Source organism: Euprymna scolopes, chromosome 41, assembly GCF_053919585.1.
Source record: "Euprymna scolopes isolate OS-2025 chromosome 41, ASM5391958v1, whole genome shotgun sequence".
Taxonomy (NCBI): domain Eukaryota; kingdom Metazoa; phylum Mollusca; class Cephalopoda; order Sepiida; family Sepiolidae; genus Euprymna; species Euprymna scolopes.
Window position 1 is genome coordinate 37,117,554 of NC_136522.1, and position 25,695 is coordinate 37,143,248.

At 37.4% G+C, this 25,695-nt stretch overlaps 2 protein-coding genes across 5 annotated transcripts in view; one reads left to right on the top strand and one right to left on the bottom strand.

Moving 5' to 3' along the window:
* Positions 1-11,550: 11,550 nt before the first annotated feature.
* Positions 11,551-25,695, top strand: part of LOC145266477 (steroid receptor RNA activator 1-like) — a 779,488-nt gene continuing 765,343 nt past the window's right edge. For 2 of the 4 annotated variants that reach the window (XM_080122185.1, XM_080122186.1), the window contains exon 1: positions 11,561-11,736. The gene's annotated coding sequence lies outside the window, so the exon portion shown is untranslated. Of the gene's footprint in view, positions 11,737-25,695 lie in introns of all 4 variants that reach the window. The other 2 variants (XM_080122174.1, XM_080122179.1) reach the window with 2 other exon arrangements.
* On the bottom strand, positions 12,457-15,687 carry LOC145266476 (heat shock protein 70 B2-like). Its single transcript, XM_080122170.1, has one exon. It carries the CDS (start codon positions 14,470-14,472, stop codon positions 12,622-12,624), a length of 1,851 nt encoding a protein of 616 aa, XP_079978296.1. The 5' UTR covers positions 14,473-15,687; the 3' UTR covers positions 12,457-12,621.

Below are 25,695 nucleotides of genomic sequence, written 5' to 3' on the forward strand. Positions count from 1 at the left end.
GCCTAACATTCACAGGAAACATGAGTTGGAACAATTACATTGAAGGCATTGCCAGGGCCGCTGCAAGAAATGTGGGCTCTCTCTACTGTGCTAGACAACTACTAACACCCGAAAGTATCCCGTACCTCTATAAGGCCACCATTCGCCCATGTATGGAGTATTGCTGTCACATCTGGGCTAGTGCATCTGCTACTAGTCTCTCGCTCCTTGACAAGGTTCAAAAGAGAGTCGCAAACCTGATAGGCCCTGAACTGGCATCTAAGCTTCAGCCTCTGTCCCATCGATGAAATGTTGCATCCCTCTGCCTTTTCTACAAGTATTTTAGTGGTGAATGCTCTGACGAACTGCAATCACTTGTGCCCCCACAACGTGAGCACCCTCGACAAACCCGACAGGCTGCTAAATCCCACCCCCACACTGTAGAGATCCCTAGATGTAAAAGATCTTTTTACTACAATAGTTTCTTCCCCAGAACCGCTAGACTCTGGAATTCCATTCCAGGTCCCTGCTTCCCCAACAGTACTGACGTGCAGAAGTTCAAGTGTAACATGAACTGACATCTTGCTACCCAAATCCCTACCCCAGTAGTTGTTGCCCCTGATAGTAGCCCCCTACACCAACGTGGCAATTTGCCTTGTTTGGGGTGAAAATGTAATAAAAAAAAAAAAATTACAAAATACAGGTTTGCTTATTAACAGTATTTTGGGATATGCATCTAAAAGCAAATATGAAAATAACATTTCCAAGCAAAACCATTTCGATATACTTACGTATCAGACAAAAATAAGTATCCTCATTAAAAATTAGGAAAAAATTATGGATTAGAATTTTAATTAAAAGTAAAAATCAATTTTATTGTATTTTTCATGGTTATTTTTCATTAGCCCCAATAATTGTGATAGTGTGGAAGCCACCCCCTTTCCCATGTTAAGAAAGTCTTTTTAAATAATGCCATTATTTAGAAAGCCATTCTTTACATAGAACTATTCTGAACTTTTATCTCACAATTTAATAAACATTTTGATATTTTTTGAAATAACAGACTTAATTATTTCTTGTTTCATATACTTCTTCAAAATTACTTGATTTAGAAAATATGATAAAATTAACTTTCAATTAAAATTTTACTCTATAATCTCTATCTATCTATCTATCTTTATATAAAAGTGAATGTGTCTGTGTCAGTGTGTGTGTGTGTGTGTGTGTGTGTCTGTGTACATTTCCCTACACAATAACTCTGTCAATTTTTAGTCTACAGATTCAAAATTTAATATAAAGGGTACTGAGATTTGGGAAAATCGATGTGATCGGTTTTTGGCCAGAAATTTGGCGATTAAGAGGTCAAAGTTCAACGATTTGACCTTTGAGAACTCTACCAAACTCCTCCGACAATTTTGGGTCTACGAACTTGAAATTTTAGATATAGATTCCTTGGACATGGATCTAACTTAATAACTTGATTTGAGCCCAAAACAAGAAATTTTAAGGGGTCATAATAAGGGTCAAAGTTTTTAAAAAATTGACTTCTGCGATCTATTCCAAATTACTCAGACAATTTCTGGTCTAAATATTTGAAATTTTACATAAAGGGTATTCAGAGATAGGGTAAGCTTTTTAATCAGTTTGGGTTGAAAATTTGAGCTGCCAAGATTTGAACTTTGTGGTGTCTAGCAAACTGCTCAGCTAATTTTGGGCCCAAAACATTTGAAATTTATACATAATGCAGCAAGCATTTTAATCAGTTTGGGGGCAAAAATTTGGCTGCCAAAAGGTCAAAGTTGAAAAAGGTGACCTTTGCAGATTCTACCAAATTCCTCCATCAATTTTGGGTCTAAAGACTTGACATTTTAGATGTAGGTAACTTGGACATGGGTAAAACTTTGTATTTTGATTTGAAACCAAAATAATAAATGTTAAGGGGTCAAAATTGGGGTCAAAGTTTTAAAAAAATGACCTCTGCGGTCTCTACGAAATTCCTCAGCTAATTTTTGGTCTAAACATTTGAAATCTTACAAAAAGTGTATTCACACATAGGGCAAGTTAGGAACAGTACCACAGAGTCCAAGCAAAGCCGGGCTGAATTGCTAATTTCTTTTATAATTTTGGTGAGGATATTTATTTTTGCCTGATACATAAGTATATTATAGTCTTTATTTGGAAACATGATTTTATTATGTGCGTTTAGATGCATAATTAACATTTTTTATAAAGAAAATCTGCTTCTTCATTATTCAAAAATTTCACATGATAACTGTCAAGGAAAACCAGTAATGAACATTCAAAACTACAAGGTACAAAATTAATTTTGTACCTTGTAGTTGAATTGAAAAATATTTTCATAATTAATTATGAAAATATTTTTCAATGACAATTAAGGAAAATTGAGTTTTGCAAAAAAAAGAAACCGGACAATTATGAAATAAAAGGGACATAAATATTTTCTGAAAAATGAAAATCTTTGGCCTATTGGCAAAACTTGATTTTCGCTTTTTGCAAAAACTGTTTTCATTAATAATTAATTTTCTACTTTATCGTTTTTCATGATTTGATATTTTCAATACTGGAACATGAGAATTCAGTAGATGCCATTGGTTTCACTTTAAATTAAATGTTTCATGTTTCGCATTTCATTACAAAGAAGAATCGAAAATTTGAGGAAAAAAATGGTTTTCAATTATCTCCCTTTAATAGTCACACAAGAATTTCTTTTTACTTTCCTCTTTACTCTTAATGGCCAATTTTTAATGCAGGAAAAACCTCAGCTCTCCAAAAAGGGTATTTTGGATTGAAATAAAATTGACTCAGCCTAGAAGGATTTCTTCAATGAGAGGACATCATGCCACCTTAAGACAGAAGGATTTCTTCAATGAAAGGACAAAATGCCACCTTAACAGCCAAAGAATGGCAGTTATTTACAATTTTGCAAACAAAATGCAAAAACATACACTAAAACTCAAAATCTGTAATAAAAAGTCTGCATATTGACAATTGAAATCAGATTTACTTTAGCCTAAAACGGTAAACATTATTGGCAACAAATTATTTTAAGAAATTGGGAAAGAGGTTAAAAATATTTTGGTTTATCTTATTTGTCTGTGATATAATATTTGGATTTAGTTAATAAAAAAAGGAGGGTAAAAAAATAAATACTATCACAAGCAAGGAAACTTACCTTTCTACCTACCTGCCTAATATTTTGCTTTTTAAAATATTTTAAAATGCATTTATGTTTTATTGATGATTTATCAGTCTTGTAAACCTGCCAGATTAAAAACAAAATGGCACCAGAGGTTACTTTATGTGAAAACTTGAGATTATAGAACAACTCAAAAATGCAGCTAATCATAAAAACATAAAAATCTGTTAAAAAGCAGATTTTGAACAGATTACTGATAGTCATTAACTATTTTTTTATTATTTTCTTTTTGCTTTTCAATTTTTTAGTTGTTCTATGATCCTGAAGGGAAAAAGTAAATCTCTTAAAATTGATTATTTTACAAAATATTTGACTAGGCATTTTTCACCGTAAGTAGCTTATTTCCTAAAATTACAACTTTATTCAGCTAGATGGGGGTGGAGTAGAGGAAGCACCAATTTTTTTTATGCAAATTAAAAGAAATTGCTTTGACTTATTTGAGTAATTTCCTTTCAAATGACTTTGCTGCCAACAGTAATGCTTATCCCTAAAATAAAATAATTTAAGTGATTGAAATAGAAATTAATACTAAAACCAATTATACTTAAAATAATTTAAATCTTTAGGGGGTTACCTATGCAGAATACAAACCTGGCTATTTTTAGGTAGGATTTTCAGGTTAAATCAAATTTTTACAGTATCTTGTGTTTATTGTTAATAGTGATATAAATAATATATAGGTGATATAAATAATTGTTAGGTGTTATAAATAATTATAAAACGCCCCCACCACCCAAAGTTAAGAATGGGTTTTTAAATAATTATATTAGTAATAACATTATTTCAGTGTGCATTAATAGCCTAGAATTATCTCCTGCTTCAATCATCTAAATTATTTCAAGTGAAATAGATTTCTGCATTATTTTCACAAATGTGAAATGATGAAATAAAAACTATGCTGGAAAAATATAGAAATCAAGCACAGAGCTAACCAGCGATAACTCATTCCTCTAAGTCTTGATTTCCAGTTCAATGGTGATTTGTGGGGGAGGGGGGCACTTATATTACATTTCACGTGTACAATGAAATTGTTTACTGCATTTTCTAAAACAAAGTTTAAAGAAAATGTTGCAAATAATTTCACTCAAAATAATTTAAGTGATTGAAATAGGGTTAAACCATAGTAAAAGTTCACAAAAAAATTAGCCACTTACTACATATATATTGATTAATAATTTGTTTATAATAATAAACAATATTATTTGATTAAATATATATATATTAAGTAGTATAAAAGAATTTATTTATAGCAAGTAAGCTATGCAGAAACGTTTTGTTCATTCTAGAGAAAATCGTCAGTAGATTAACCAAAGGTGAAGTGGATTCTGAATGATTATGCTTATTTTCTCCCAACTTAGTTCTCCTCAGTGTTGGATGTTTCCATTATGGATTGCAGCAGGCAATTGTCTTCAGGCCATTGAAAATGCATCATTTTTTCTGCTCTGCACTCTGATGAAGAAGGAAGTGCAAATACCAATGTTTGTGTTTTTTCATTAATAAAACTTTTTGCCAAGTTCTATTTATATTAAATCACTTGAAAATTCTACTGTATGATATTGTTGAAATATAAAAAGCTGCATAAAGATTCTCATTGTGCAGCCCTTAAGTTGAATATCATTCTTTGGCTGGATTTGATAAGGTGACCTACTGATAAGGTGATTTCTAAGAAAAATCTTGCTTCCCATGAAGCAATTCAAAAAGGTTTTGCAATTATATTTAATTGGCTAAAAACATTAATTTCTTCACCCTCAACTGGGCACCTTTCTTCAGGGAGGAGTTGCTTTTTCAAAAGTAATCCCCTCTTTTCGATTGTCTAGACTTAATTAAAACCTACATCACTCCTGGTTTGATGGTGGATGTCAAGTTTTTTTCCCATTCTTTTCCTCCTTCAAGGTATGGGTAAGAGCCTGCCTTCATTTTTTTTTTTTGCTCAACATACACCTCCAAACTGGCAATGCCAGGCTGAAATGCTAGTATCTGTAAAAGTAAAAATGTCTGTGTGTCTGTGTACACTTCCCTACCAAATAACTCTGTCAATTTTCTACAGACTCAAAATTTGACATAAAGGGTTTTGAGATTTGGGAAAGTCTTTTGAAGTGGGTTTCGGCCAGAAATATGGTTGTCAGGGGGTCAAAGTTCAACGATTTGACCGTTGAAAACTCTACCAAACTCCTCCGCCAATATTGGGTCTAAACACTTGAAATTTTAGATATAGGTTACTTGGACATGGATCTAATTTTATAACTTGAGTCAAATCAATAAATGTTAAGGGGTCATAATTGGGGTCAAAGTTTTAAAAAAGTTAACCTCTATGGTCTCTACCAAATTACTCAGTCAATTTTTGGTCTAAACATTTAAAATTTTACATAAAGTTTATTCAAACATAGAGCAAGCTTTTTAATCGGTCTTTGGCCGAAAAGTTGGCTGCTAAAGGATCAAAGTCCAAAAGATTTCAACTTTGCAATCTATAGCAAACTATTAAGCCAATTTTGGGTCTAAACATTTGAAATTTTACATAAAGGGTATTCAGATATGCAGCAAGCTTTTTAATCAGTTTTTAGGCGAAATATTTTGTTACCAAGGTCAGAGTTGAAAGAGTTGACCTTTGCTGGCTCTACCAAATACCTCCACCAATTTTGGGTCTAAACACTTAAGATTTCATGTAGGTTACTTGGACATAGGTCAAACATTTTAATTTTATTTGAGCCCATAACAATAAATGTTAAGGGGTCAAAATTGAAAAAAATTTGACCTCTGGTGTCTCTACCAACTTTATGATAGTTAAGGAAGCCTATTATATAGAAAGGCTTTACCGTACATCTGCACACTTTTTATTATATATATATATATATATATATATATGCACATAAAGTTATTAACAGTAGATAGAGGCCGAGTAAAGTCAGGCTGAACTGCTAATATTTGAGAAAATGTCTTTTGTTGTACATGCTCTTGTCCACTTCCTTTATAATTCAACACCAGCAAAAATTTTGTGTGTATCTTATTTAAAAAGATTACAAGAATATTGTGCCCAATTTAGACCAAAGTCACACCAGATTATGAGAACTCACATTTATGATTGTTAATGCACAATTTATTAGATCACCATGGGCATGGAATATGTGCATACATTCACTTTCTCACACTACTGCGTTTATATTTGCTCTCTATTGCCCCCACAGCATTAAAGTTACTGACCCTGCTTTAAAAGAATATCTGAAAAAATTAACAACGTCCTGTCTGCTTATCATTCAGTTAACCTATGTGGAGACTTCAATGTTCGCAATGTGGAATGGTTAACTCACTCAAACAAGACCGATGATGAGGGGAGGTTCTGTCATGATTTCTCCATTGCTTATGACCTCACTCAGATTGTTCATGAACCCACGCGTGTGCCCAACACTGACGGTCAGTATGCAAGTTTCCTAGACTTTTTTCTCACAATTTGCCCCGAGCTATGTCCATCTTCCATTCTGACTCCACTGGGATCTTCCAACCTCTCTGTTGCATGAGTTAAGATAAAAATGAAATGTAATAAATCCTCAGACGTACCTCTCCATCGTACAGTATATCGATACTCTATGGCTGACTGGGATAGCTTCCGTACATTTACATCAGATCTACCTCTGCGTTCCATGTTTAAAAAGAATATGTCCTCTCTAGTATCAGACCAGACGGAATGGTTAAGTGTAGGTATACACCGTTTCATACACTTGAAAAAGTTCCAGCAAAATCCTAACAGCCAGCCATGGTTCTCTCCAGTATGTGCTGCTGCCATTGTTCACAGAAATCACTTTTTCCACTGCTTCCAACGTAATAGATGTATGGAGACTAAAGCCGCTTTCAGGAATGCCAGCAACCACTGTAAAAAAGTAATAAAGAACACAAGTTATATGCTCAGTCCTTCAAGTCCAAAGTTGGTTCCCACCAGTTTTGGAAAATAGCAAACAGAATCCTGAAGAGTGTGTGCTCCATCCCATTAACAATGGATCTGAGGTAATTTTGTCAGCATCGGACAAAACCAAACTCTTTGCCGAGAACTTTGCAGCTAATTCTACTCTTTGCAACCAAGGCTGCCAACCCCCATATTTCTTTCTGTATCAGAAAACACGCTAAGTGACATACAAATATTTGTACATGATGTTGCCAAGCTAATCAAGAACCTTGATACCAGTAAAGCAACTGACCCTGACGGCATTCAAATTATAATGCTAAAAAAACTTCAACCAAAACTAGCACCCATACTAACAAAGCTGTTTAAGTGTAGTCTTAAGGAGAATGTTCCCATCACCCTGGAAAATCTCATCAGTATGCCCTGTATTTAAGAATTCAGGTGATCGTTCATCTTCTTCACAGTACAGACCAATAAGTCTCCTGTACGTCATGAGTAAGTTGCTAGAATCTGTGTTAAATAGAGAAGTAGTCAACCATTTCAGCAAAAATAACCTTCTTAGTGACATGCAATACGGTTTCTGTTCTGCTAGATCTACAGCAGATGTGTTTACAATTATATCTCATAGGACTAGTGAATCTCTCAACAGAAGGCTTCATTTCTAGGGCAATTACTCTTGACATATCAAAGGCCTTTGATAAGATGTGGCATAAAAGTTTACTTCACAAGATTTTCAACTATGGTATAGCTGGAAATGTTTTCTCAATTATTAAATCATTTCTCTCTATGTTTATAAGAGTAGTGGTTAATGGGCAGAAATCAGAAGCTCAAAGTATTAATGCTGGACTCCCTCAGGGGTCCATCCTGGACCCAGCTCTCTTCCTGATCTACTTTAATGATCTTTCAAATCACATCCTTACATCATTCGTAGACATTTATGCTGATGACACATACTATGGTAGCATATCAAAGACCATTAACAACCAAGTTCTCTCTGATTTTCTCTCCTTTGATCTGGAGCATGTGGTACAATGGGTAAAGAGGTGGCTGGTTACTTTTAATGCATCTAAAACCAAGCTTCTATCATTATCAATGCTCTGATCCCCATCTGGCACCAATTGAAATGAATGGCTCTCGCCTCAGGAGGCTTCATGTTTTGACAAGCTTCTGGGCTTGACTTTTACTCCTGATCTGAAATGGAACACATACATTAAATCTGTTGCCAATGTCGCTGGAAAAATAGTGGGATCTTTCTATTGATCCAGTAGATATTTCACTGCTGATGCAATTCTCTATCTATATAAGAGGCAGGTATGTCCAAGGATGGAGTACTGTTGCTATATCTGGGCAGGAGCTGCTAGAAAGGACTTGTCCTGCCTTGATAGAGTTCAAAATAGACTTCGTAGACGAGTAGGGGATGTCCTTTTCCCTCCCCTGCAACCTCTTTCTCACAAAAGAGATGTTGCGAGTTTGTCTCTGCTTTATCGTTATTTTCATGGCAAGCGCTTGTCTGAGTTCCAGTCTTTTCTCGCTAAACTTTCACGAGAAACTTGTCTAGCTGAAAACACTATCAATAATTTTCCCCACTCTTTATCTGTGCCTAAACCTAAACGTAAATTCCATGAACAAAGTTTCTTTCTTAGAACTGCACGCCTATGGAACTGTCTTCTGTTTGCCTGCTTTCCAACTGACTACAATATTGTTGTCTTCAAGTCCAACGTAAACAAGTTCTTGATGAGCTGTTCCAATCAAGTTAACAAATTTACCAAATTTCCATTACTAATGATTACTATAGTCCAACTGACTACTGTACACTCTTTAACACTTATCCTCAGGTGGCCTCTAGGCCTTGATAAGTGGTAATGCCTATGTAAAAATAAAAATTAATTAAAAATATAAAGATTTAAGAAATAACAGATTAATTTAAGTTGTTTTCTATAAAAATATGTTGAAACAAACATGAAACAAATACAGGAACATAACATTTTTTTCTATTTTAACTTGGAACTGGGTATAGTTCTTTCATGACATTGAAAGTACATTCAATTAGTCTGTTGCTGAATTTTTGTCGCAGGAGTCCATGATTTGTTTTGTTCCATTTCTAGGCCTTATGCCACATGCATTCAACATGGTTCGTGGTGGCACCTGTATTGGGATCCACAAAATTGTAACAGTGATTTAAACGCAAATAATGCAAGTCTTCTGCCGACAGATTATATGCCTTTCAGCAATTAGACACTTTAGTTGTGCCTGGTCTCACGAAACATTTAATCGCTCATATTGATGTTGGAGCATCTCTAGATGAAACGGTTTTTCTGTACCATATATCCTATATTATATTTTCTGTACCATATATCCTATATTATATTTTCTTTTAGTGAATAGATTCATCTATTTTTATGATGCGCCCCTCACCACCAATTTGTTGGAGGTATCTAATAAAATACATCTCACACAATTCATGCCAGAACATACGCCACATTGTTACGGTGGTCAGAGACATTATATTGCATTCCAAAGACAGTTTTAAAAATAGCTCTTTTGTATGCCCAATAGTATATGAAAAATAAAATGCTTTCTAGACGTAGTTTGGATCTAGAAATAAAACTCCTATGCCATATGGATACAGTCATGCGACGTTTGGCATCAGTACATGCCCATAACAATCTGTCACGCAGTTGCACTTTTGGTACATCTCACAGGAACACAATTGCAAACCTGCTAGAAGGTTGTGTGCATGAAGGAAATCTAACAATCTGCAGTTGTTATTTGAAAAATAATATCACAGAAAAAATAATACATTCAGGTTCATTTTTAAAAACTTCTCCAGAATTAGCAACAGTTACACACTATTTACCTTCCTTTGGAACCCTTTGATGTTCTTTTAGCCAAACATTTTATTTTTGGTAATTTTTGTCAAATGTTTTCTTTAATATTTTTTTCTACCTTATCGTTTTTCATAATTGATGAATATATTCATTAACATAACATGACAAGTAGAGACCATTAATTTGCCTTGCTCTTCAATATTAAAAATTTTGAATTTTACTATTATAGTGTATTTGCAGCAGACTATGCATTAGCAGAGTTTTGGCTTTTAGTTTGGAATATTCAAGATATGAGCGTGTCTAATCATTATATTAGTTTGATGTTTGTTCCACATTTGTGACTTTATGAGTGCATTGAAAAGTGCTTTGTGTGTTACCAAGTTATGACTTATTACAAAAAAACTATATATAAAAGTGAAGTAACTTCATCAGTACTTGATGCAGAAAAGGTGCCATAAAATTTTTTTATGGCATTTTCAAGTTAAATTCAAGTTTTATGGTATCTTCTGTTTTTTTTTAAATTGTTATATGAAAGCACAGGATAGTTTCAAAACACTCCCCTCACTCCACATTAAAAATGGGTTTCTAATAGCATTATTATTTCAGCCTGGTAGCTTCTCATCTAATATGCGTGTGTGTGTGTGTTTATGAGAAAAATACTTAATGCTCTTATGATGAATTTTAAACTTATGATACAAGTGCTCCTATTCACCCCATTAATTTGTTTTTTAAGATACATAAAATACCTCATAAAACTTGGTGCATCTTAGTATCATTTTGCTGTATGAAATATTTCACCATACATTATCTGTATTTGACTGAATGATAGAACCCATTTGCTAATCTGAGCAAATTTCCACCTTCATGCATGCAGTTTTGGGGAACGTCAAAAAGTGTTCTATAGTTAAACATGAGTTATCTCCCTTGCCAATTACTACTCTTTTAAATGAACCTTAACTTTCCACTTCCATACTAACCCTAACTCAGTCCATAAAAAGTTTTTATTCTACACACATATCCAGTTATTTCGGTAAATGTTTACTTTAACTACAACAGAACACTGACCAATAAAATTTGTTTTTTTTTGTATAGGTTTTCGGGGTCACTGACAACGAATCTGATATTTAAACCCATCGCAAATTTATCGTTTGCATGGTATTAACCCCTGAACCCTCGCACTATTTGGTGCCAACTCACCGCTAATCTTACATGATGCGTTCGTGCATGGACGCGCGTAGTAAGGTGACTTGTCACATCGCGGAAGCAGACATTTGAAATAAGAAAGTTTTCAAAAACTACAAAATGTGGTTCATTTTTCTGTGTTACATAGTTTTGATGCTTTTTAATTGATCTAAAAAACATTAAGTTTTCACAAAAACATTTTTATTTTTTTTTGCATATTCAATTATAGAACTTGTACAACATTTAAGAGGTGCTTCTTCTCAGAAGCACTGCTTCTGCAGTTTAATTTACCGTTTTCCGCCCCCCCCCCCTCCCCACCGTTTTACCGTAAGTAACCGTGGCTACTATAATATGATGGCCTGACTATAATTTAGTCTGGTGACGTTATGAACATCGGTCTGTTGAAATTTGGTCAGGTGTCTCATGACTAAACCGGAAGTTGGTTTAAAGTTTTGAAGAGTTAAATCATTTTAAACATGCCGTCGAGATGTATAGTTCCAAAATGCTGAGGTAACTACGAAAATGGACCAAAAGTTACCGTGTTTTCATTTCCCCCCCCCCCTAAAAAAAAGGAAATAATTTACCAGTGGATTAATGCAATATAAAGAAAGGATTTTACTCCATTTAAATATAGCAGAGTAAGTGTTAAAATATTTGAGATATTTAAAAAAAAAAAAAAAAAAACGCCTGGGTTTGTATTACTGTACACATAGATTCGAAAAAGTTGTCAAAAAACAAATATATAACAAATAAATGTTATCAAAGGCAAGATAAGTTACTTTTCTACCAAACTGGATATATTTTTTGTGTTTTTATTCAATGTAACATTTATTCAGCTCGAAAAACATGCAGTGTTTACCGATATGTATTGGACAATTCAAAATGGCGGCCAACTCTCTCTTAAACACGGTAAGTTCGAGAAAAGGTGTTATAAATAATAAACTAGACAAAATACTGTTAGAAATTCGCTCAATATATATTACCGTGACATAAGTTGACAACTTTTTCGAATCTATGTACAGTAATACAAACCCAATGCACTTATCGTATCGCAATATTTTTAAAATTCAATTTAAGTTATATTTTGTTTCAAGTCGAACCACGAAAACTTTTTCGAAGGTACTATTTGAAGCAAAAAAAAAAAAAAAAAGTGGGGCAAAAGCATTATTTGAATATGTATGAAAAAAATAATTTAATAAACATATTTAGTGGAGAAAATAATAATGAAAGTAAAATAAAAACAAGCACGAATTACCAAAAGGAATAAAAAAAAAATTCAAAAATAGCAAAATAAATACACGTGCGATTAAAAAAAAAAAAGTATGAGATATATATACGAAGAAAGTGAAAGAAAACGCTTTTAGAAAGCACTCATTTTTATTTAATGATTGCTAATCATTAAATAAAAACACCGTTTACGCAGGGTTCACATTCCCCGCGAAGTACCAAAAATACACATTTTTTTTCAATTTTCCAGTATGTGTGTGGTAATAAACTTGCTCACGGTGTGTTCTTGTGATTGTTTATTTGTGTAATTTTGACATGATAGGTGAGCAGACCTTTTGTATTTCTTGTAATTTCTGTTTAAATTCGTCCTTTCTGGCGAGATTGCTATTTTCCAACCATTGTAGGCACTCATCACATGCGATATCGGCGAAATCCCGGTCGGTGGAGGACAATTTTTTGCGGCCAATGGCGTCGTCATCCAACGCCTGCTTCACGGCAAATACATAATTTTCCACTTCGTTGCTGCACTCAACACGCTCACGCTGTTCACGGTCGTCCTGTTGGTAACGGTTGGCGTCGGCCAGCATCTGGTCGATCTCGTCCTTCGTCAGCCGGCCTTTGTCGTTGGTGATAATGATCTTATTTGATCTGCCCGTGCCCTTATCGACGGCTGACACACTGAGGATGCCGTTGGCGTCCAGCTCGAAACTGACTTCGATCTGGGGTACACCCCTAGGCGCAGGCGGGATGCCAACAAGTTCGAAACTTCCCAGGCAATGGTTGTCTTTGGTCATGACACGCTCCCCCTCGAAAACCTGGATGCTTACACAAGATTGATTATCGGAATTTGTGGTGAACACTTCGGAAGTCTTGTTAGGGATTCTGGAGTTTCGGTGGATTATATTAGACATGACACCACCGACCGTCTCAATTCCGAGAGACAGGGGGGCCACGTCGACTAATAAGACGTCTCGTATGTTGTTCGAAGTGTTATCACCGCTGAGCACGGCCGCTTGCACAGCGGCTCCGTATGCAACCGCTTCATCAGGATTGATTGATTTGTTCAAGTTCTTCCCGTTCATAAAGTTTTGCAGCATTTTCTGAATCTTGGGGATGCGTGTCGACCCACCGACGAGGACGATATCATCGATGTTGGCCTTGTCGAGTTTCGCATCGCGCAAGGCCTTCTCAACCGGTTCCAATGTCGATCTAAACAGGTTCGCGCAAAGCTCCTCAAAGCGAGCCCTTGTGATTTTCGTGTAAAAATCTATCCCCTCGTAAAGCGAATCGATTTCGATGCTTACCTCGCTGTTACTCGACAACGTCCGTTTCGCCCGTTCACATGCCGTCCGCAGGCGACGTAGCGCACGTGAGCTATCTTTTAGGTCCTTCTGATGTTTGCGTTTGAATACTTGAACGAAATGACTGACGAGTCGGTTGTCAAAGTCTTCTCCTCCCAAGTGCGTGTCGCCAGCTGTCGACTTCACCTCAAATAGTGAACCGTCGTCTATAGTCAAGACGGACACATCGAAGGTACCTCCGCCCAAATCGAAGATGAGGACGTTCTTCGTGCCTTTCAGGTTCTTATCAAGTCCATAAGCCAGTGCTGCAGCCGTTGGTTCATTAACTATTCTTAACACGTTCAAACCAGCGATAGCAGCCGCATCTTTTGTTGCCTGTCGCTGCGAATCGTTAAAGTAAGCGGGAACGGTGACCACTGCGTCAACTACTTGGCAGCCAAGATAGGACTCAGCAGTCTCTTTCATTTTGCTCAACACCATCGAACTTATTTCCTCGGGAGTGAACGATTTCTTTTGACCACGGAACTTCACCTGGAGTTTTGGTTTCTTCCCATCGCTCTCCACAACTCGGAATGGCCAGTGTTTCATATCGCTGGTGACCGACGGTTCATTAAACTTTCGTCCAATCAATCTTTTCGCATCGAATAACGTGTTCTCCGGATTGAGGGCCGTTTGATTTTTGGCTGCATCGCCAATTAATCGCTCTGTGTCTGTAAATGCCACGTAGCTCGGCGTGGTTCGATTGCCCTGGTCATTAGCGATAATTTCAACTTTGCCATGTTGGAAAACACCGACACAAGAGTAGGTTGTTCCCAAATCAATACCAATCGCCGGTGATTTAACCATTATTAATTTCAGTATTTACAGGCTTCCAATTTTTTCCACCCCCGAATTAAAAAGAATCGTGTCTCTGTAAACATAAAATAGTTAAATAAAATCTTTCAGTCCTTTTAACGAGACGCACGTGGTCGGAAGTTTGTACTTTTTTTTTTTTTTGCCCCGATATTCTGCTATTCCGAGTAATTGTAAAATCCAAAATAAATGCCAATTAGTGTAAAGCGGTTTCCTTCTCAATTTAAAGAGAGAAAATAAATAGGATAAAAAGTAAGAAGACCGAGAAGTACGCGTTTCTTTCTCGACGAGTTGCAGTAACAACGTTCAAGTTAGCAGTCAGTAAAACACGTCTTGTTCGATGTAACTGGTTATTTCCCTCTCTGAAATTTTCTAAACTCGCTAGATCAAGAGAAAAAAATCTCCAAAAAGTGCTAGATTTTTAACTTTTCATGAGTATGAAAATTTCAAAAATCGCTAATTCAAAACAAAAAAATCTCCTCATCTAAAAAGGACTATATTTTAATTTTCTCCCTACATAAAAATATCATAAATATACAAAATTGAAACGGTTTGCTCCCAAATTTTATCAGCTGTGTTTTTAACCGACCAACTTTATATTTCTAATAACTTAAAAGCCATTAAGATAGGCACCGCCAAAACTGGGGGGGGGGGGCAGGTCAGTACTTTTTGACGGACCGTCTTTTTAAAAATCTACCAAAAATCAGGTAATTATCCGATCAATACGAAATTTTCAGCGATTGTTAGGAGAAGAATGAACTTTATAACAGTGTACTTATTTTTCATAAACGATATTTATATATATTTTTTTTTTTGCTTACAAAACCCCCCCTTGTTTTGAAGTGGGAACAAATATGCTTAAAATAATCATCTGAAACTGAACAAAACATATTGTGTTGTTGTAACGGACAGAATTATAGATTAAAAAAAAAAAAAAAAAAAATTGTTTGCATACCTTATTTTGACGTCTGAATATCAGAACTTCGATTGTGTTTAATTATCCCGCTTTTGAGTTTTGAAGTGTGAAATTCGGTGAATATGTTAAGTAAAATAATTAATTTAAGTTAAGCAAAACAAAAAAAAATTTTTTTTAATATTTATACGAAAAAAGCCATTTTAAAATTTTTGATAAATAAATTAACAATTTTTTTTTAGCGAGCCGAATAATGCATGACCATTATTAAACAGGGCATGCTTTGAATAATCGATACAAAAAAAAAAACATTCGATAAATATTGTGCCCTTTGTGTTAAAAATAGCATCATTTTTTTCGATCCCGTTTGAAAACGTTTGCCGCCTTTCGACTACGGTGGACCAAACGCGCTGAAATAATTTTTTTTTATTCTGCTTTAAATTGCCCCCCCCCCATTTTGGGGAGCCTAGCCCCCACACACATACACATTAAAAACCAAACTCATACAAATGGTCACCCATCTGGTACTGGCCAGCCTCAGCTTAATAATACATTGAAATTTTCGTCACTGAAAAATAAGTTTTTTTGGCCTGTTTGGTCTTCCATAGTTTTCTTATCAAAACGAAAACGTAAACAGAGTCGATCTGAACTCTACGTAGATGCGAAATATCTGGTTACCTATATGAATAAGTGGAATTATTTGAAATTCCGGTACTTATATTATAATATTTTTGCATATTCTCTTAGAAAATCATCCTAAATCTTAGTTAGACAATAAATAAATAAATTAATTATTTCAAAAACCCTTTTTTTAAAATATTTAAATACGTTTTTTGTGCAAGACAAAAAATGTCAATTGTTAACTTTTTGGGAAAATTTAACATTTAAAATTGAATTAAAAATAGTAGAAAAAGTTTTACATTATTCTGTTTTCTATATGATAAAATTCAGGGTTTTATCTTTCTGGAAAAAAAAAGTTACTCAGAAATAATGGATTTTAATAAATGTAATTTAGTTTTAAAAAACAACAACAACTTGATTTTGCGGCCATTTTTGGCGGTGCCTACATTAAGAAGTTTGTCCAATAAAAAAAATAAATTATATCTATATTTAAAAGTTGATGAGGACACTTAGCTATCATTCCTAAAAAAAAAAATGAGATTCTGCTTTTTAGGCGATTATGTGCGAAAAAAATGTTAGAATTTAAAACGGGAAACAGTTTTTCATAAAAAGTTTCAAGACATTAAAACATGAAAATATCGAAAAAAAAAAAAAAAGTTTAAATTGTACGTATCCGTTATGGAATGAAGTTCTCCGAAAAAAAAAGTTTCACTTGATTTCATCGAGTAGTTTTTGTTTTACAGCGAAAAAACAATTTGTTATGATACCGAGCAAAAGTTTCGATTTTTAGGAAGAAAAGCTAGTATTAAAGATTGGGAGGGAGTGTCGGTGCTTTAAATTGAGTTATCTCCCCGTGGCGTGTTCTCAACTCCAAATAAAAATTTAGAAAAATTCCAACGCACTCTCATAAAAACGTGTTTTTCCGCTGTAAAAAAAAAAAAAATTACGCGATGAAATTAAGTGAAATTTTTTTTTTCTTTTTTTTTCGATCTTCAGTCCAAAACGAATACGTACAATACAACCTTTTTTCGATATTTTCATTTTTTAAAGTACCAAACTTTATATTAATATAATCCTTATTTCTTGGACATTCTAACTTTTGGGGGCGTTTAACCCAAAGTCTGTAGGGAAAAGAAATTTAAGAGAAATTAAATTCCTTTGCTCCAAACAAAATTTAAAAAAATGATACCTCCTTCTCATCGCTGCCCTCGCTGCAGTGCTGCAGCTGCACCGCATTTATTTTGTGCTGTCACTCACTCACACACACACACACACACGTATACACACGCACATGCACGCACAAATAAACAGACGTTTATTAATTTTAATTTCCTCGGGCATTTATACAAAAATAAGTTCTTCCAGCAACGACATAATTTCAAATATGCCCACACGCTTTTCTCACAACAACAAAAGTAAAATGGACATATTTCTGACGGACGCAGTTGAAGACCACGTGTCACAAAGCAGCCAATGAGAAAATGGAGAAGATTATCTTTTTAACGCTTTTCCAAAAACAAATACCAGCAGCCACAATCTTGTGCTGGAGCCGGTTCAAAAAGTATTTAAACGCAACAAAACATTCTTCTTCCCTCCTTTTCCCTTCTTTCTCCCTCTCTTCTCGCTCCGACGTGACACGAGAACATGCCTCTTGTAATATATTGGACAGGATTATCTCCCTTGCACTTCAATGAACTACGGATTATCTCCCTTGCACTTCAATGAACTACGGATTATCTCCCTTGCAATTCAATGAACTACCACTAGAGGGCGCGACAGTCTTGAAATCTGTTCTTTTTATAAATGTAGCAGAAGTAGCAATAACTAAAATGAGGGGAAAAAGAGCTTACCTCGGGTACGTCTGTTGTGTCACCAGTTGGGGGGAAAAAGAGAATTCCAAGATGGCGTCCGGGGGTTTTTATTAGCATTTACCCCATGCAACTCTCGGAAAATCACGTTTCTGTCTCATGTGATTATGCAAATGGATAATTCCCGGCCACTATAAAAGCAGGAGGCTAGAGACGAGTCGGCAGTGTCCTGTAAACTGTGTGTGTGGGTGTTTCTGGCGATTGGAGTGTGTCTTCTTTTACCACGGTTATCACGGACAGGAATTCCCTCTCTTTTGGAGATGGGCGATATTGACTATTTTGAAGTTGTACTGTTGCTGACAGAACATTTATTTATTTATTTTTTTTTTGCCTACTACATTTTTGTTTCAAGCTATTTCGGCCCGAATATGGCGAAGGTGCGGATAAGCAGTGATATTATCAAGCCGTTCTCTGGCGAGGGAGACGTTGTAGCGTGGCTGAAAAAAGTGAGACTTGTCGCACAACTTCAGCAGGTGGATGACGTAGCGAGTCTGCTACCTTTATACCTGGAAGGCGATGCGCTGGCCCTCTACATGGAAATGGAGGAGGACGATCAAAAGAAAATAGACCAGATTGAGGCTCGATTAAAGGAGGCATTTACTGGTGACGCATTTGCAGCATATAGAAAAATAACTATGGTTAGATGGGCTGGTGAACGTGTGGATGTGTACGCCAACAAAATCAGGCAGTTGGTTGGATTGGCCGGATTCACAGGAGAAAGCTCAGAGAGACTCACAAAATTAATTTTTGTCACTGGATTCCCTGACACCATCTCAATTGCTCTTCAACAGGTGCCGAACATCAAAGCCCTGACCATGGGGGAGCTAATGTCGAGAGCGAGAATTTTGACGACGACTGGCGAACAAAATCAGGACGTGGTTGCGGCCACACGCTCACCCAACAACAGGGCCCAGAATAATCCTGTTAACGTGACCTGTTTCAAATGCAATGTTAAAGGCCACCTTGCAAGGGACTGTCGAAAACGTGGAACACGGTGTTACCGTTGCGGTGAGAGTGGACACTGGGCTCGGAACTGCTCGGGAAACTAGCAAGGGGAGGACGCATAAGCGCCAGTCTCCTACCCAACCAAGATGTGAACACGACGCTCCCGGTGATAAGCATCCATGTTGACGGGACGCGATGTTTGGCGCTTATTGATACAGGATGCTCCAGGATAATTTTACATGCAGACCGGTGCCGGTCTTGGAGAAAAACAAACGTAAATGTCAACACAATTGGTGGAATGTCCCATGCGTGCTGCGGTGTTGGAACGGTCTCTGTATCCACTGATGAAGGTGTGTCTGCCAGAGTCGATGTGTTGGTGGTGCATGGCAAGCCACTGGGATTTGACTTGCTTCTAGGGATCGACGCCATAAAAGCTCTAGGAGGTGTCGTTGTCAAGCCTACAGGATCAGTGCGGCTGGGCGCCAGGAAAAGTATTAAATGCGCAGCCATTTCTATCGATGAACCAGATTTCACTGCTACCTTTGACCATCAAAACCGAACGTGGACCGCATCGTGGAAATGGTCTGTGGACCACCCCCCTGAAAGGCTGCATGATCGAGTGTCAGAGTACCCAGTGCCAGCAGAAATTTGTGAAGAATACACGCAGGAGCTCCACACCTGGATAGATAATGGTTGGCTCGTGCCATACCCAGAGGATAAATTGGGACCCCCCAAAGGTCTAATTCCCCTGATGGCTGTGATACAGCAGAACAAAGCCAAAGTGCGCCCGGTAATGGACTACCGGGAGCTAAATCATTACGTAGACGCATTTACGGCCAACGCAGATGTTTGTGCGGCTAAGCTGCGTGAGTGGAGACAAAAAGGTGCTAACGTGTCTCTACTGGACCTCAGAAGAGCATACCTACAAGTCCGGGTCCATGAGACACTGTGGCCATACCAGACTGTGGAAATCGATGGGAAAAAATACTGTCTGACCCGTCTGGGGTTTGGTTTGAATGTGGCACCCTTGATAATGAGAGCAATTGTCAGCGAAGTACTATCTCAGGAAGAAGTTATAAGCCGCGCAGCATCTGCTTACATTGATGACATTTTTGTCAATGAAGACGTGGTGCCCGCGACCCGTGTGAGAGAACACCTCGCGCAGTTCGGGTTGGAGTGCAAGAACCCGGAGCAGTTGAAGGACGGTGCACGGGTGCTGGGATTGGCAGTCAGGATGGAACGCAATGAACTGCGGTGGAAGCGAGGAAATGCAATTCCGGAGGCTCCCAGTATTATTACGCGACGAACAATCTTTTCCCTGTGTGGTCGACTTGTCGGGCACTTTCCGGTGTGCGGTTGGCTTCGTGTGGCTTGCGGAATACTCAGAAGGAGAGTAAGTTCGGTAACGAAGGGCTGGGATGATGAAGCAAGGGACGCCGTACTACATCGTATGATGTTCGAAACCTTAAAATCTGCACAGCAGAACGATCCGGCACAGGGAAATTGGTGTGTGGACGGCAAAGAGCTGAATGTATGGGTCGATGCTAGCTCCCTAGCAATTGGGGCAGCCTTGGAGATGTGTGAAACTGTGCTGGAAGATGCATGTTGGCTGCGACCTGAAGATGACTCTCAACATATCAACTTGGCTGAACTGGATGCCGTATTGAAAGGCATCAATTTGGCTCTCCAGTGGCAGAGCAAGGTGCTACACATAAAGACAGATTCTGTTTGCGTATACCATTGGGTCTCGGACACGCTAACTGGAAAGGCGCGAGTACGCACCAAAGCAGCAAGCGAGATGCTTATTAGGAGGCAATTAAGCACTCTTAAGGAGCTCGTGAAAGAGTACGGGCTGACAGTGGATGTGACGCTGGTTCCATCAGCACGAAACATTGCTGACCGACTGACACGAGTGCCACAGCGGTGGTTTGAGGCAATGAAAAAGAAAAACGGTCTTGACCCAGTGATAGGCGCGGTCCACACAGACGAGCTGGATGAGAGTCAAATCATGGCTATTCACAAAGATAGTGGACATCCGGGGGTGCGACGCACTACCTACTTTGTCAGGAGAAGATGTCCAACCACGACAAAAGCAACTGTCAGAACGGTCATACAGAAATGCGAGGAATGTCAGTCCATTGACCCAGCGCCAGTCAGGTGGGAAAAGGGAAAGCTGGAAGTTAACGAGAATTGGCAGAGGATTGGAATGGATATCACGCATTATGGCACCTTCCATTTTTTAACTTTAACAGACTGTGGTCCATCGCGTTTCTCCATTTGGAGGAAATTGGCAAGACAGGACTCGGCAAGCGTGATTCATCAGTTGGAGGCAGTGTTCCTCGAGCGTGGCGCGCCGCATGAACTCCTTTTAGACAATGACACAGCTTTCTGCAGCAATATGTTCCAAGCATTTGCATGTAAATGGGGAGTTCACTTGCGATTCCGTTGTGCATACGCTCCAGCCGGGAATGGCATAGCGGAGCGATGTCATCGTACAGTGAAACGAATAGCGGCTAGAATGTGTTGTCCCATACAGGAGGCTGTCTACTGGTATAACATCACACCAAGAGACAACACATCTCCCTCCACTGCGCCTGCCAACAGGATTTATCAATACGAAGTTCGAGTAAAGGAGACCAATCTCGCAACTGCGTCCCCAGGTCCCAAGAACAGCTTTTACCAGGTTGGAGATCGCGTATGGGTCAGAAGACCGCAAAATCGATGTACCACGAGGTTCGGCAAGGGTGAGGTGACCAAGGTGATCAGCCCTCAGTCGATTTTGGTGGACGGTGTGCCTCGTCACGTGAAGGATTTGCGCCCTCGCCATTATGTTGTTACATCGGAGGAAGAGGGAGACTCAGACAGTATGATGTCTTCTGAAAAGACAGAGAGTATGATGCAGGACGACGAAGAGGATTTTGAGCCATATAATGTACATACTGAAGAAGCGGAGGAAGGACCACCCGTCTTGCCTCTACGAAGGAGTACCCGACAGAAACGAATACTGCCCCCCTGCCCTGATTGTGAAACACCGCCTATGGAGCAGACTGGTGGCAATAATGGCGATGAGGAGGATGGCAGGGAGGAAGTGCTGCCTCCGGTTCTTCGGAGAAGTACCAGACAGAGACGACTGCCCCCCTGCCCCATTTGTGATCATGAGATCAGGGGGGAGTGTAGCAGAAGTAGCAATAACTAAAATGAGGGGAAAAAGAGCTTACCTCGGGTACGTCTGTTGTGTCACCAGTTGGGGGGAAAAAGAGAATTCCAAGATGGCGTCCGGGGGTTTTTATTAGCGTTTACCCCATGCAACTCTCGGAAAATCACGTTTCTGTCTCATGTGATTATGCAAATGGATAATTCCCGGCCACTATAAAAGCAGGAGGCTAGAGACGAGTCGGCAGTGTCCTGTAAACTGTGTGTGTGGGTGTTTCTGGCGATTGGAGTGTGTCTTCTTTTACCACGGTTATCACGGACAGGAATTCCCTCTCTTCTGGAGGTGGGCGATATTGACTATTTTGAAGTTGTACTGTTGCTGACAGAACATTTATTTATTTTTTTTTTTTTTGCCTACTACATTTTTGTTTCAATAAATAAAAGGACCGGGAGACGATCTTTCCCTACGAGACGTACTGTCTGCCGATCTATCTATAATGTTATTTTGTCTTGTGCATTTTTATTCATTATGCATTGTTAATGTTTGATATACTTCAATTGGCGATGAAGAACGAATAATGCGGAGGAGTAACAAGACAATTTAAAATTAAAAGTGAACACCCACAACAAATCGAATGAGGAAAAGTTGCCGAGTAGCGGATAAAAATGGCTTTATTAGGCACCATTGGAGAATGGAATAGTGCGGAAGAAGAATGGTCGCACTATATTGAGAGAGTAAAGTTTTTTTTTACTGCCAATGATGTGTTGAATGAAGGTAAGAAACGTGCTATATTTTTGTCGGTTATTGGGGCAAAAAAATTATGCTATTCTCAGGGGTTTAGCCGAAAACAGGCCAGAGCAGAAAACATTTGAAGAACTATGTATTCTGATGGAGAGGCACATCAGGCCGGCCCCCAACGAGATACATGAACGTTTCTTATTCAACACGAGAGACAAACAAGAAGGTGAGTCCATTAGTGAATATGTGGCCACACTGGGAAAAATGTCGGAACATTGCAACTTTGAAGAAAAAGTAAATGAAAACATACGTGATCGTTTGGTTGTGGGAGTGAAAGATGAGAAGATACAAGGCCATTGAAATAGCAGTGTCTATGGAATCGGCAAGGAAATATTCCAAGTTGATGTTGGGAGCACAGACGAGTGGAAGTGAAACGTCCGTACACAGGTTACCATTAAAACGAGAGTGTTATCGTTGTGGAAGCACTGGCCACCAAGCGGACAAGTGCCAGTTTAAAAACAAGGAATGTTTTAAATGCAGGCCAATAGGGCATACTCGTCGGAAGTGTAGGCAAGAAGAGAGCAGGCCTCCTAACTCCGCAAAACGAGGTAAGGAAAGCAGGAGGGTGAACAATCTGGAGGAAAATTGTTGTGAAGAAATGAAAATGAATATGGAAAGGCTAGACTTGCACCAAGACCGTCTTAAAAGACAAGATGGCCGGTGGGCAAAAATAATTTAATCTGCTGACGTCATCACGGATAGTCCCTTTACCGGTGTCAAGCATTGCTTGACTCAAGCAACCAACTGTTGTCACCGGTAGATATCGTAACGTATTGTAATATTTCTTTTTTTATTAAAATGCCTTCACGGTGCATCGTTCCGAATTGCAGAGGAAATTATCGTAAGGGACCGAAAGTTACAGTATTTTCATTTCCGAAAAATAAAGAATTATCTTGTCTATGGATTAATGCAGTAAAAAGAAAAGATTTTACACCATCTCCATTCAGCAAAGTAAGTTTTAACGCGCTTCCCCCCCCCTGTATTTAACACGATGTAACTATAATTTAATTCAAGATTATCATCCTAAGTTTTTTACCATTCAAAAGAAGAAGCTTCAAATAAATTGCTAATATTAAAAAAAATTTTTTACAGCATACAAAACTAAGGAAAATGCGAGACATAACACGTTCTTTTGAAGAGACGATGTTTTAAAGCTGTTGACACACGTTTTAAAATTCTAGCAAAAATTAATTTTCCTGAAATTTTTCAATATATAAAAATAAATTATGCCGGCTGATAAAATTTTACAACTTTTTTCAAAGCTAGAAAGATAAAATTTAAAAAATACTTATATATATACTAGCAGGGGTACCCGGCGTTGCTCGGATGTTTCGAGGTGTGTGCGGTTTTGAGTAAATCAAAACAAAAGAATAAAGTACCAGAAGTGTCTTCCTGAGACTGTTCATAATGTTCCCATTGTCGACTTCTTTTTCTGGTTGCAACTGCTGTTGTATTACGACTAAGGGAAGTCTTTTTTGGTGGCATATTTTATAAAAGATTGTATTGTGTAAAAAGTGAAAAATTGTTATATACTCAACTAATGAGCTCTATGGTCTTGATGTTTGACTTTTGATATTTGATTGCCTTTTCAACTGAAAAAGAAAAAACTGACAGAATTAAGTTTATGTTTTTATTGCCCCCCCTCTTCTACCGACGAAAGAAATAAATTCAACGTTTCCATTAATGAACGAAATGTATGAGTCTACCACATTATGAATCGATGTAGATAATATATGAGGGGAGTAAAGTTTATGTAAATGCAAACATCGGACTGTATTTTGCAAACGAAATAAACGGGTAATGATGTATATGTATTTGTTATTTATTGCGGACAAAAATGGAAATAATCATAGTTCTTGTAGTGGCCAATTTTTGTTGAAAAAAAAAAACATTGCTGTGGATGTTGCCAATACCCCGGTTTTGGGGAAGTTATAATTGCCCCCCCCCCCCCGGCAAACAAAATGACCCAAATATGTAAACTGTGCAAAACTGGGCGGGCAAAAATGAGGGACTTAGTTGTGCAAGCCGATTTATCCTAAATTTTTTGTAGGTTTCCTATGAGTTTTCTATTGTATTCGAAAGAGTAAGGAGTAAACTTAATGTGCCAAAGGGGGAAAAAAGTATTTGTACACATGAAAAATAAAGTTTTCTGGGTCTATTTCCGAGTTAATTAGTAAAGTGAAGTATTTATACAGGTGAAAAATAAAGTTTTCTGTGTCTATTTCCGAGTTAATTAGTAAAGTGAAGTGCTAAGACATTGTAAAAAAAAAAACACCTTGTTAGTACAAAACATGAATTAATTAGAGCCAAACCGAATGATATTGGCGTTCGCAAAAAACAACAAAGTAAAATTTCGTACATGACGCAATGGTAAAAAAAAAAGGAAGTAAATAAAGAACGAAATAAAAAGTGGAGAAAGAGAGGTTCTACTGCAAACCGGAAATAATAGAGAATAGAATAGAATCTCATTTTACGGAATTAGCTAAGAGTGTTAATTTACAATAACACCTATGGCACCATTGGCACTTCTGCATGTCAGTAACATGTAATTTAGTTTCAAGAACCGCCGACAGATGTCGTTTGTCAGCCAAAGAACCGGGGGTCGATAACTAATGTTGTAATGGAAAAAAAAAAAGTTTCATTCAACTGGGAAATTATTTTAATATTCATTTTAAGAAAATGCTATTTAAAAAGAAAAAGTCGATAAAAGTGAGACATAAACAGTAAAACATTAAAAAAAAGTATTTTATTTCAATATTCATAAACATTAACGTTGTAATTTAAAAAGAGTAAGAAAAGTTTTAAAAAGTCGATAAAAGTGATTAAAAGTGAGATATTATTAATGTGTAGTAATGTATTTTATGTCAATATTCATAAACAGTGAAACAATGTCGATAAAAAGTTGTTACTATTGCAAC